The sequence below is a fragment of the Falco rusticolus genome, chromosome 1, assembly GCF_015220075.1.
Source record: "Falco rusticolus isolate bFalRus1 chromosome 1, bFalRus1.pri, whole genome shotgun sequence".
NCBI classification, from domain to species: domain Eukaryota; kingdom Metazoa; phylum Chordata; class Aves; order Falconiformes; family Falconidae; genus Falco; species Falco rusticolus.
This window is the reverse complement of record NC_051187.1, coordinates 34,598,814-34,612,423: the sequence shown is the minus strand read 5'-3', so window position 1 is coordinate 34,612,423 and position 13,610 is coordinate 34,598,814. Positions and strand designations below refer to the sequence as shown.

The 13,610-nt window shown below is 65.0% G+C and overlaps 1 protein-coding gene across 1 annotated transcript; it reads right to left on the bottom strand.

Moving 5' to 3' along the window:
- Nucleotides 1-1,578: 1,578 nt before the first annotated feature.
- On the bottom strand, nt 1,579-12,363 carry DTX1 (deltex E3 ubiquitin ligase 1). The gene is made up of 10 exons (XM_037400236.1): nt 12,255-12,363; nt 10,310-11,068; nt 6,440-7,100; nt 4,092-4,153; nt 3,770-3,931; nt 3,444-3,505; nt 3,098-3,256; nt 2,814-2,975; nt 2,629-2,718; nt 1,579-2,236 (listed from the first exon to the last, which is right to left on the bottom strand). Exons 2-10 carry the CDS (start codon nt 10,566-10,568, stop codon nt 2,012-2,014), a joined length of 1,842 nt encoding a protein of 613 aa, XP_037256133.1. The 5' UTR covers nt 10,569-11,068; nt 12,255-12,363; the 3' UTR covers nt 1,579-2,011.
- Between the last annotated feature and the right edge of the window lie 1,247 nt (nt 12,364-13,610).

Here is a 13,610-nt window from a genome sequence, read left to right as displayed (position 1 = left end):
GGCGAGGGGGGCTGGCCCACGGCACGAGGGTCCCAGGCCCCTGGGTGCTGGCGGGCAGGGTGGGAGCGTGCTGAGGGTCACTCTCCTGCAGGGCGGCAGGGGCTGAGGGTCCCGAGGGCAGCGCAGTGTCCGAGCCCCCCTGCTCAGGGCAGGCAGGTATGGGCAGCCCTGCTGAGGGGGGTGATGGAGACCCTGCACCCCAGGGTACTGTCGGGGGTGGTCCCTGGGTGGGCGGCTGGCACACATGGGCACACGCAAGCACACACTGGTGCACGCTTGCACACGCATGCAGATGCGTGCACACACCTGCATGCAGTTGCACACACTCGCTCATGAATGCACACACATGTACACCCGCATGTGCACACGGCGATGTACGTGCTTGCACACGCTTGCACACGCATGTACACGCTTGTACATCCCCACACACATCACCTACCCACAGACAGTGCTCTCCGCTGGCTCCCTCCACCAGGGGACAGCAAACACACATGGCCACGGACACGAGGCCACAGGGACACCCAGTCACAGGGACACCCGGACACATGGCCACAGGGACACACAGCCATAAGGGACACATGGACACAGGGCCACAGGGACACCTGGACACAGGGACACACAGCCATAAGGGACACATGGACACAGGGCCACAGGGACACCTGGACACAGGGACACACAGCCATAGGGACACATGGACACAGGGACACCTGGACACAGGGACACACAGCCATAAGGGACACATGGACACAGGGCCACAGGGACACCTGGACACAGGGACACACAGCCATAGGGACACATGGACACAGGGACACCTGGACACAGGGACACAGGTCTGGCTGATGCCCACGCTCCTGAACGTGGCCCACACTTGGATATGCACCCACGGGTGCGCACTGGTGCACAGACAGGTGCATGCGTGGGTACACCCGCACCCCCCACATACAGTGGCATGCACACAGGCGCATGCAGCACCCCTGGAGTACACCCCAGCATCCGCCACACACCCCCCTGTACACCCACACCCCCCATGAACACCCCCCAGCCCCACACACCCACCACCCCCATGCACACCCCCCACGCACGCACGCATACACACAGTGTTGCCTGCCTGTGTCCGTGGGGCACTGGGGGGGCACATGGGTGGGGGGCAGTGGGATGGGCCAGGATGGGGGGACGGGTGGGATGGGGAGGCCTGGGGGAACAGGGTGGGACATAGTGGGGTGATCGGGGAGTGCCTGTCAGGGGTGGGTGCTGGGGGGGTTGCTGGGGGGTGGGTGGCTGGCAAGCGGGTACCACAGGTGGGTGCTGGGGATGGATGCCAGGGGGGTGCTGGGGTGGATGCTGAGGGGGAATGCAGTGGGGCTGCTGGGCACAGTGCTGACCCTGCTGGGGGTCGCAGGTGGGCCCATCACAGGGCAGCTGCAGGCGGTGCTGCGGGACCTGGACATCGCCCACGACATCTTTGCTCGTCGCAATGGAGCCCCAGGGCCACCCCCGAGCCCCCCCCGGGCCCCAACACCCCCCCTAGCACCCACCACTTGAACCGCAGCAATTGGGAGACTGAAACCACCCTCACCAACACCCCACTGCAGGATTGATCCTGCAGCAATGCCACCCAGCACCCCAGGAGGGAGGTGCAGGGACCCAAGTGGGGGCACAAAGGGGACACTGGCCCGGCGCAGGGTGTATTTGGTAACACAGAGATGTACACATGGCACCAGCTGGATGCGGCTCTGTGGGGCAGCGGCGGGTGGCACGGGTGGCACGGGCGGCTGACGCGCAAAGAGGCCACGGGTGGAAAAAGACAAGCACCAGCCCACGATGCTAACGCCACAAGAGCGGGGCGAACCAGGACAGGGGGGGACACAGGGACACGTGGCACCGGGTGGCCCAGGATGGGGGATGAGCCCACCCAGCAGGGCTGCGGCATCAGCAGCGAAGCGGTGCAGGCGGCAGTGGCACAGGTGGGACATGGGGGTGAGGGGATGGTGGGGAGCCCCTCACCCTTGCCTCAGTCCTTCAGGGTGGCTTCAGAGACACCCTGGGCCAGCAATTCGGCCAGGACGTTGTCCAGGTAGTTGGGGTCGGGGTAGCCGTGGCCTGTCAGGTTGGACCCAAACTCGGTCTTATGGTGGATCTCGTTCCATACCACCGTGTCCGACTCCCCCGTGGTGTTGGAGGTGCCGATGGTGAAGATGAGCCGCCGGTCCCACGCCACGATCAGCAGCTTCAGCACCTGCATGGGCAGGCATGGCCATCGCTCACCCACCTTGCACCCTTAGCCCTCCTCCCGCCCGGCACGGCCCCCAGCACCCCAGGGTGCAGGATTCAGCCCCAGCACGATGCCTGCACAGTGCCCTCACTGTGGCACACCCCAGCCCTCCGTGGTGCCACCCTCATCCTCTCTGTTCCTTGCCATCCCATCCTTTCCCATTTTATCCCATCCCATCTCTTCCCACCCCATCCTTTCTCTTCCCACCTCATCCTTTCTCTTCCCACCCCATCCCATCCCTTCTTTTCCCACCCCATCCCAGTCTATCCCTTCCCATTCTATCCCATCCCATCTCTTTCCAACCCATCCTGTCTCTTCCTACCGCATCCCACCCCGGTGCCATCCGGGATTCTCACCTTCCTGCCCTTCTCGTTGTCCGGCAGGTAGCAGTGCCGCGGGAAGCCACGTGCTGTGAACTTCTTGCCAGGATTGGGGTGCTCTGGGCCCTGGGGGGGGGACGACAATGGTGTGAGCAGGTGGCACAGGGTGTGGGCACCCAGCCCAGCAGGGGTCCCAGGGGTGGCGAGTGCATGTTCCTCACCTGAATGCCGGTGGGGATGTCATAGACAATCCGGATGGTTTTGGAGTCAGTGTAACCCGGGAGGGAGTGGGGGATGAGGTGAAACTCCATCTTCCCGGGGGGCTGTGTGCCCGTCTTCTCCCCGTAAATGGCCTTGCAGGTGGGACACTGCAGGCTGCCATCCTGCGCGGGCACCCGGGTGAGCATCAGGGATGGCACCTACACCACAGCACCCACCCACAGGGATGGGTGACCGTGGCGAGGGTGTCCCCGCCAATGTCCCTCCCAGGGGGATCACGGCTCACCTTGTTGCCATTGTTGTACATGGCCAGGAGGCAGAGGAGGTGGTACATGTGCCCACACTTGCCCAGCTTGCCCACCAGCTCCGGCTTGATGCCCCTGTGGCTGAGGACGCCCTCATAGCCGGAGGAGGTGACCAGCCGCTCCATGCAGATAGTGCAGTCCTGCCAGGCACAGGTCGACAGGCATCAGTGTCCAGGTGGGATGGGGACATCACCCGCAGCTCCCTGCCCATCACAGGGTCTACCCATCCCCTGCCCATGCCTCTCCCCATGCCAAAGCTCCGCAAACCTCCAGTGGCCCCGGGGCGAGTGCATGCCCAAGCTGCAGTGCCCAGGGATGCCCACTCACCTCGTCCGGGGGGTTCTTCACCTTCTGGATGTAGCGGCGCACCACGTCCTCGGGGGTCTTGCCTGCCATGGGCAGAGGGGAAGATGCCATCAGAGCCTGCCCGCTGTGCCCTGAACCTCCTGCCATCCCTGCCACCAGGATGGGGACAGCATGAGGAGGGGGTGCTAGCATGTGGCATGGAGGACCCATGGGCATCACCCCAAAACCCTTGGGCAAACCCCTTGAGGGTCCCACCCCTGTGGGCAGCAGCAGCACCCATGCCTCAGTTTCTCCTCCGCAGGGGCTGGCATGGCCAGGGACACACAGGGACGCTGGTGGCTCCTTACTCTTTTTGAGATGCTTCTTTTTAGTTTTCCTGCAGATGCCATTGACACCGGGCACAGGTTTGATGTCACTCTTGCTGACGGGCGGTGGGTGCAGGATGGGCTTAGGAGCACGGGTCAGGCAGACGGGCAGCCCAGCAGCACACATGAGGATGCCTGTCATCCCTGCATGGGGGGAGAGGTGCTGTCTGTCCGTACATCAGATGTCCGCCCGTCCTTCCCACCGCCATAGCCATGCCTCAGCCCTGTGTCCTGCCCCTTCTGCTCCCCAGCCTCACGATGTCACCCTGCAGTGACAGCCGGCCAGTGGCTGGACCACCCTTACCTGCGAGGGCGGGATGGACAGGGCCAGTGCCATTCAGGTTCTTGACCGGGAGGGCTGGCACCCTGCATGGAGAGGGGAGGGGAAGGGGGTCAGCCAGGTTGTCAGGGCTGTCACTGTCCCCTCCACACATGGCATGTCTTCAGGGCACCGTCCTCCCCATGGGACATAGGACAGGGTGTCCCCTTGCCAGCCCTGGGGGGTTGCTGTCCCATCTCATGGGGCTGTCACCTAGTGTCCAGTTGTCCACCCCTGGGGACCCAATGGCACTGGGCACATCACGTCCTTCTTGTCCCAGGGTGGGTGCCTCCTCAAGATGTCCCGATGGTGATGCCCCATGTCCCACATCCCCGGTAGGTACCTGCACCTCACCTGCTCACCCATCACCCTGGCCATCACTCCCATGCCCCAAGGGGACCCCCACCCTTCAAGGGCTGCCAGCCCCAAGACCCCCGAGGCGATGACGATGCCTGCCTGCCTGCTCACCCCCGCTGACCCAGGGCACATCCTGTGTGTGCACCCATGTGTGCACCTGTGGCTGGGTGTGCACCCGTGTGTGCACAGCACCAAGTGGGCACCCATGTGTGCAAGGCTGGGGGTGCAGCTGGCAGGGTGCAGCCAGGCGTGGGTGGGAGCTGGGGGGCTGTGTGCTGGTGTGTGTATGGATGTGGCTGTGCCCGCGGGTGCGGTGGATGGATGGAGGGATGGACAGAGGGAGGGAGGAAGGAAGGGAGGGATGGACAGAGGGAGGGAGGTAGAGAGGGGCAGAGAGATGGATAAATGGATGGACAGACAGATGTGTGGCTGGGGAAGTGTATGATGGGTGGATGGGTGGAAGGAAGGAAGGAAGGGAAGAAGGAAGGAATGGGGCACGCACTGGGATGAAGGACAAGCAAGAAAGCCCAGCAGAGGAGCACTGCATAGCACCCGAGTGCTCTCCCGCCCCAGGGGTCTGCCCCAGCTCAGCAGCCTGGACAGAAGCCCCCCCCCCCCAGCAGTGTCATCCCCCTCCCTGATCCCGAAAGCCCTCCACGCACACAACCCTCATGGTGATGAGTTTGGCAGTGCTCAGCACCACACGAGCTGGGGCCTCCCATTCCTGAAGCTGCCTGTACCTACAGCCAAGGCCGGAGCAGTGGTGGAGGGCCCAACCCCCAGCCAGAGTCTTCCTGGCTCCCTCCTACCTGTCCATGGGGATGCGTGGATGGGACCTACGTGCTGGGATGGGTGCAGTGATGGGGATGGGGACTGGGACTGCTTGGCCCCGTGCCTGGCACGGAAGCGAAAGCATCACGTCAACAGGGGAAGGAAACGTGACAGGACCTGCCGGGGGCTCAGTGAACCTGCCTTCCCCCCCACCCCCCACCTCCCAGCCCCAGCTGGGGCCACTCTGCCTGCCCCCACATCCCCACCCCAGGGCCAGATCCTGCCCCCATGGCAGGGAGCTGGGAGGGATGGGACAGGCTCTCTCCTCATCCCCCGGGACAGCTTGCAGTAGACTGTGGTGCTTGCTCCCTTCTGGGGGGGCTCTGACCAGACACTTTGGAGGGGGAATCCGGGCTGGTTCCCACCCAAGTGAGTGGCACTAGGGCATTCCCACACCGGCAGGCTGCCAGCCGTGCCATCACAGCCTGCTTGGCAGGTGGGATGGAGGGCCATGGCTGCTCCTGCTTGCCCTGCCTGCCCCTCAGCTGGTGACAGCCTGGTGTCGAGAGCCCCAAGGGGTCACCAGGATGACCCACCAAGGGGTACAGCCATGGGCATGGGGGTGCTGGGGCAGGGACACCCACTGGGACACCCCACTAGGGGTCTGCTCGCCCACCCACATCTCCCTGGCAAGTTATACCTATCCATGTAAGGGATAGTGGGGCTGAGCTCCCCGTGACTGTGTCCTCCCCAGAGACCTGCCTGGTGGCACTGGGCCACCAGCCAAGGCCATACACCCCACAGTGGCCAGCAGGGACTGATGACCCCTAGGACCAGGCACTCCATCTCCTCCAGCTGGCATGGCACAGCATGTTATGGCACGGCACAGTATGGCACGGCACAGCACAGCATGGCATGCACACTGCACGGATCACCACAGCCCCTCTGCAGAGGCAGGGATCCAGGGGACCATCTAGGACAAGCCAGCTGCTGGGGCTGTCCCTCCTGCCACCATGTCCCCAGGGTGGGGAGCCTAGGGCTGCAGGTGACACAGTGCCAGAAAGGCTGGGGCTGCTTGTGCAAGGTGACATCAGGGAACAAGGCACCGCATGCCCATCCCTGCACCTGCCTCACCGGGCATCCACGCAGCTCGGTGACACCACAGCCACCCCCTTCCCCAGGCCACTTGCCCCCAGCCAGCTTACCCCGGGGGGACAGTGGCACGGGCACTGAGTCCAGCCCCCCGCTGCGTGCCAGGCCGGTTGAGGTTGTTGAGCCCGGGCAGCGGCGTCCCGCTGGGCACACTCTGGCTGGGGGCAAACGCCCCACTGGGCACCCGCAGCCCCTCGCCCTTGGCCGTGCCACCTGCCACCGCTGCCGTCCCTGTCCCTGCTGGCCACAGAGCTGCCCCAGCAAAGGTGCTGCTCTGACGGACGGCACCCGGGTAGAGCTTGCGGCGCTGGGAAGCCAGGATGGCGTTGGAGGCGGCGCGGGTGCTGTTGACCAGCAGGCACTGTGGGCAGGAGCAGGGTGTCCCCGTGCTGGCGCCCACTGGCCACGACTGCGACTTGGGGATGGAGCCCATGGTGAGGGGATATGCCAGGTCCATACGACGCCGGAGCCGGCGCTTGCGTTGGGTTTGCCGGTTCATTTGGGACATGCTGCTGAAGTAGATGAGGTAGCAGAAGCCCAGGGAGGAGAGGTCCAGCCAGGGGTGCTGCTTCTCATAGGCGTTCTGGATGGTGATGCAGATGTCCATGTCGTAGGGCGTCCAGGAGCTGTTGTCGTTCTCCCACTCCCACACGATGCCCTTCCCTGGGGCTGAGGATGGGTCGTAGAAGTTCCTCCGTACAGGGCGCATGGTCCCTGGGGAGACAGGGAGGGGTGAGCACCCACAGGGCTCCAGCACCCAGGGGTGCCAGCAGAGGGACCCATGACTGCACACGTGCGTCCAGTTCCCAGCCCGGCACCCTGCAGGGATGGGGGTGCAGAGGCACCTTGGTGTACAAGCAGCCAGACCTGCCCTCCACAAGGCACCCCAGGGTGCAGGAGGGGTGATGGCCACCACACTCCAACAGGCAGAACTTGCCTCCCCTCCGCCAAGCCACGGCAGCCACGCTGTGCGATGGATCGATCAGCGTGTCTGCAGGGCTGCGCCTTCCCCGGAGACTCGTGAGGCTCAACAACCCTCCATCAGCAGAGCCAGCTTGGCTGCCGGCTGGGCTGCCAGCAGTCAGGATCACAGCCCTGGCCACCATGGGAAGGGCGATGCTGCTCAGGCCCCAGCACCTTTTTCCATCCCTCTGGTCCAGGCCCATCCCCACCCTCCCTGGCCAGGGTCCCCTCACCATCCCTGGGGTGCAGGGAGCATTTCCCAGTCAGGAGGGGTTTCCTGACAGCTGCTGTTGCTCTGGCCAGCACTGGCAGTCACAGGAGCAAGGCGTTGTCCCCCATGCACGGCCAAATCCTGTCCCCTCACTGCTTGTTTGTGACCGAGTTGCATGCTACAGCTGCCTCTGAAGCGCCATGGTGTGGGGGAAGCATCGTAGCCCCTTCCTTGAGCCGCAGCCCCAGCAGTCCCCCAGCGGCACGGTGCATTGGTGCTTTTCTATCCCCTTGCCAGCACCGTTTGCCCAGCCCGATTAACGACGCTAATTAATGGTCATTAATCATCAGCTGCATCAGGCAGCAGAGCCTGGCCCCAGCTGCCAGCTCGTGCTGAGGCAGCTCTGCCGAGGGCCCCACGGGAGGGAGGCAGGGAGGCTTCTCACCCTGCTCCAGCAGCCTATGCAGAACCGCTCATTCCTGCTGCCCGCTCCTGCCCCCATCCCAAATCCCACTGCCAGCTCCCATCCACATCCCACTGCCCACTCACATACACCTCCCGCTCACGTCTATGCCCTGCATCCCACTTGTGTTAACATCTGTGCTTGCTTCCTTGTGTCCACATCCCCCATCCTGCTGCCCACTCATGCCCACATCCTGCATCCCGCTCACATCCATGTCCTGCACCCACCGGTCCTTGCATCTGCATCCCACATCCCACTGGTCCTTGCATCTGCATCCCGCATCCCACTGCCCGCTCACATCCACATCCCGCTGCCCGCTCACATCCACTTCCCGCATCCCGCTGCCACAGAGCAGAGCAGAGGAGGATGAGAGGAGGACACCCAGCCCATGCATGTGGGCACACACAGCTCTGGGTCCCCAAGGGCCACCAACTGCCCCCAGTCCTACAGCCCCTGACGCCGCCACCAGCTGTGCCAGAGCCACAGGGCTGAGCCAGCATCCCCAGGGCCACCGGGAGGGGACACACGTCCCCGCTGCTTGGAACAGGGTCACCTTGTTTCACACTGTCGTCATTTTGGCTTGGGCTTCTCCCTCCCTAGGCACAGCGCAGACCAAGCACCCCCTCACCCCCCACCTCCTGCCCACCCTCCCTGTGTCCCCATGCTACAGTGGGCACCACGAATGCCCTCAACCTGAAGGACCCTCCTGTCCCCAAGCACCACAGGACTCCAAAGATATGTGACAGCCTCCAAACCCAGCTGTCCCCAGGCCTCATCCAAGGGCAGAGATGATGCATGGAGGTGGATACAGGGATGGGGCACATGGAGACGACCATGTCGAGGATGATCTATAGGATGGAGCCAAAGCAATGGCCACATCTCCTGTGACATCCCTGGGGATGGTGAGGTCCTTCTCTCAGCATCCCTGCCCCCAAACTGCTGGCACAGGGACCATGGTGCCCAGGGACATCCCAGGAAGAGCCATTTTGCTCCTGGCAAAGACATGTCACCCCCAAACCCACCACGGGCAGGTGTTCCGCAGGAGCACCCGGACCATGGCCATGAAATGCAATGCCAGGTGCTGTCATTGAACGGATCCTGGCCAAAGCTGCCAGGAGCTGTCATGGGGACAACCAGGCTGTTCTGTGGCACCCACAGCCCTGAGTCAGCATGGCCACTGGCACAACCCTACTGGGTCTCGCTGACTCAGGGCTGCAGGTGCCAAGATGCCCCTTGCCAAGTCTGTGACCAGCTGGAGACCAATTTGGAGCCAGGCATGATGGCAGAGGCAGGGTGGCAGGTCCCTGGCTTGGTCCCTATCTCAGTCCCCAGCCCATCACAGGAGCCACATCTGCACACAGGGTCATTCACTATTGCTGGTGACTGGGATCGATGGCAGGGGAGGCACGGCCACGGGGATCTTTCTCTGAGGTGGCCCCTGTGTGTCCCCAGGCAAGTCTAGGGGAGGCTGGGGGTGTCACTCAGTGTGTGGCAGGTCCCCTGCCTGCTCTGTCTGGCCTGGGACCGGACCCTGCCCTTGGCAGCCCATGCTTCCTGACAGGCAGGGATGCAGGGACAGCCAGGAGAGCACCTGAACTGGTGAGTCCCTCGTGGCACAGCCAGCATGCACCAGTTTAATGGGTCACACTGCAACGGGGACACATTTAATGGGGTCTGGGCTCAGTGCCGGCACGGGACCAGCTTTGATTTCCCCTGAGAACATGTGGCCTGGATGTGTGCCGCAGCACAGTGCCATTGGCAGGCAGGTACTAACAGCCACAGCTGCATGGCTGCATCCAGCCCAGTACCCACCACAGCTCCCAGTGCCCAAACTGGGGCCTCCCCAGTTCCTTGGGGACCTCAGATGGAGCAGCTTTGTGGGGCAGACAGGTGATCAGTGACGCACCCCCCACCACAGCACCCCACTGCGGGTAAGAGGGGATGGAGGGACTCTGGGACACATCCCTCCAAGGCAGGGGTCCATGGTAGAGGGGAAAGTGGGGATGGGTCCATGGGGGGAGTAGAGCCCAGCACGGTGAGGGAAGGGCAGAAGGAACAGGAGGGACAGATGGATGGAGAGGAGGGTGTGTGCACTGGGGTGGAGGGACAGATGGGTGGATGGATGGATGGATGGATGGATGGATGGATGCAGGAATGAAGTGACAGGCCAGTAAGTAGAGATACACTGGGAGGGAGGGAGGGAGGAACGGTGAATGGGTAGAGGGATGGAAGGATGGATGGGTGGATGGATCGGTAGATGTTACCGGCTCAGCACCAGCGCCTTACCTGTGTCCTGCCGGAACTGGTGCATAGACTGGAGGTCAATGATGTAGGGTGCCAGCTGGACATCGACCTGGCCCAGCACCACGCTGCCACGGGCATCCTCCTTCAGCACGTTCTCGATGTGGTGGCAGACAGCGGCCGAGTAGGGCCGCCAGCGTCCATGCTCGTTCAGCCACTCCCACACCACCACACGGGCCAGGTTTTGGGGGGGGAAGCCCAGGCCACTGGAGGCCAGCATGGCCCCTGAGCCCTGCCGTGCCATACTGGGGGGATGGTGGCTTAGCCCCGCACCATGTCCTGGCACAGGGATGTGGGGCTCACCCAGAGCCTTTCCAAATCCTTCTCCCGGCTCCTGCCAGCTGTGGGCTCCCGAGCTCAGCAGAGGAAACACTGCGGGGCTCTGCAGAGGTGGGTGCTGCCAGCCAGGTCCCCAGGCTTTCTGGTCCCGCTCTCCTGGGGCCACCAGGCTGGGCTGGGGCCATCCATCACCCAGCACGTCTTCCTTGGCCCTTCCTCCTCCTCCCCACAGTGCTGGCAAGGCTCAGGCTCCAAAAAACCACCGGGATCCCCCTGGTCTGCATCAGCTTATGGGTAGCTGGTGGCTGTGGATGATGCTGGGGACACACAGCCACGGTGCTGTCCCCAGGACACCCCCTCCTCCTCTTCCTCTTTGTGTCCTGCTGCTCAGCCTACGTCCTCGATGGCTCCACAGATGTCCCCACCACCCAGCACATCACCAGTGGCAAATGAGGGGGGTGTCACCTGCAAAACAGGGCCACAGCACTGGTCACCCCGGGTACTGCTAGGTAGGTGGCAGCTGGGGGACTGTCCCCATCACCCCTGTGGAGCTGGCGGGCGGCGAGGCTGCTGTGCCCGCAGCCCTGGTAGCGTGGGCTGCTTGCCAGCCCCAGCCGGCTGCTGGCCTTCAACGTGACAGCAGGGACAAGGGGGACGGGGGGGACAGGTGACCCTGCTCACAGCCCTGGGGGGCTGGCAGGGGCCCTGCAAGACTGGGGAGCCCCATCTCTCCCTGCCCAGGCAGCCTGGGTGCTGGGGAGCCCCGCAGCCCCCCGGAGCCCGCTCCAGCCGCCACTGATTTATGATCTGCACTGCAGGCATCAGGCTGGGGGTGATCCTGGGCCATCCGCCCTGGCCCCCCGCTCCCCAGCCTGCGCCCTCACCCACCCACAGCAGCCCCCAGCCCCACGGGGGTGGGTGGGGGGCCAGGGGGAGGTTTTGCTGCACAGCTGCTGTAGACAGACAGAGGCACGGATACGGCCCGGCACACACAGACACACTGACACAGAGACGCACGCACGGGCACACACACAGCTGGTGACACAGACAGACAGTGGGACCCAGATGGACAGACAGACACAGGGACCCCCAACAGCGCAGCCCCCCCGGGGATGCCCAGGCACGGACTGCCACAGGCGTGTACACGCGCACCCTCACACCTCCACACGCGTGTGCACCCTCGCGCCCAGCCAGCACCCGCCGTGACCCCGCGCTCCACTGCACTGGAGGGACCCTCACCCCAACCCCAACCCCCCCGCGCCCCCCACGGGACCGGGCTGTGGGGACAAGCCACGATGCCAGCCCCCCCACCCCAGGCCCGGCTGCTCGTGGAGTAAGGGGAGGGGGGGGTGGGCTGGTGGTGGTAAGTCCAGGCCTGGCCCCCGGTGCCCGGTTCCCCCCGTGCCCAACAGCCCCCAGCCCCCGGTGTGCGATACCCCCCGTGCACGGCCGCCCCCAGCCCCCCTGGTGCACGGCAGCCCCCGGTGGACGGTTCCCCCCGTCCCCGGCGCATAGTAACCCCCAGCCCCCCGGTGCACGGTGCCGGCCCCCCCCCCCGGTGCACGGTCCCGCCGCCGCCCCCCCGGAGCCGGCACCCCCCGCCCCGCCATGGCCGCCACCGCCCGGCATCGCCCGCGCCCCGCGCCGCTACCTCCGGCAGCTGCAGCCGCAGCGGGACCCGCAGCCGCACCGGGAGCAGCGGCGGCGGCGGCGGCGGGCGCGGGGCCGGGCGGCGGCAGCGCTCCGCCAGCGCCAGGCAGCCACGGGCACCGGCGGCGGCGCGCACGGCAGCGCGGGCACCCGCACCGGGCACCCGCACCGGGACCGGGCATCCGCACCGGGGACACGCGTGGTGGACCGGGCATCTTCACCGGGGACACGCACCGGGGACCGGGGACGCGCACTGGGGACATGTATGGGACCGGGCATCCGTATCAGGGACCTGTAGCAGGAGGGGGCACCCACACCGGGGCCGGGCATCTTCACCGGGGACATGCGTGGGGGACTGGGCATCTGCACTGGGGCCGGGCACCCACACCGGGGCCGGGCACCCACACCGGGGACACACACAGGGGCCTGGGCACCCACGCTGGGGACACATAGGGGACTGGACATCCATACTGAGGCTGGGCACCCACACCAGGGCTGGGCACCCACACCAGGGACACACACCAGAGCCAGGCACCCACACCGGGGACACGCACCCACACTGGGGACACACACCGGAGCTGGGCACCCACACTGGTGCTGGGCACCCACACTGGGGACACACACCGGAGCTGGGCACCCACACTGGTGCTGGGCACCCACACTGGGGACACACACCAGGGCTGGGCACCCACACTAGGGACGCACACAGGGGCCTGGGCACCCACACCAGGGACCCACATCCGTTGTGGGTTCCTGGCCTGGAACCATGTGCACCAGCCACACATACACCCGCATCTGCAGTGGGCACAAGGACAGGACCCCCACCCACACTGGGGACCCCCACCCTCAGCAGGGACCCCCACCAATGCTGGGCACCCATCACCCACACCAGGCAGTGGCACCCACAGGTGGCCCAGCCCTGGGGCACAGGCACACAGGGGTGTCAGAGCGGCGTCCCCCTTAGGGCATGTGGCTCTCACAGCCCCATGGGGACAATGAGTCACAGGGGGTGGCAGGAGGCCCTGAGCCATGGGGACACCCCAGTTTCTGCCACACTTGGCTCCCATTGCCACCCCCTTGGCTTGGGGACTAGCAGCTCTGCCTGCCTAGGGACAGATCTGGGGACAGGAGGGATCACGGAGTGATAGATCTGTGGGCAGATCTGGGGACAGAGGGGTTGTCACTCTGCTTGTACCATGGAGGGACAGATCTGGGGACAGCAGGGCTGTCACTTGGGTTCTGCCCGTGGAGTGATAGATCTGTGGGCAGATCTGGGGGTGGAGGGGTTGTTACTATGGCTCTGCCATGGAGGGACAGATCTGGGGACAGAAGGGCTGTCACCCTGACTGTGCCATGG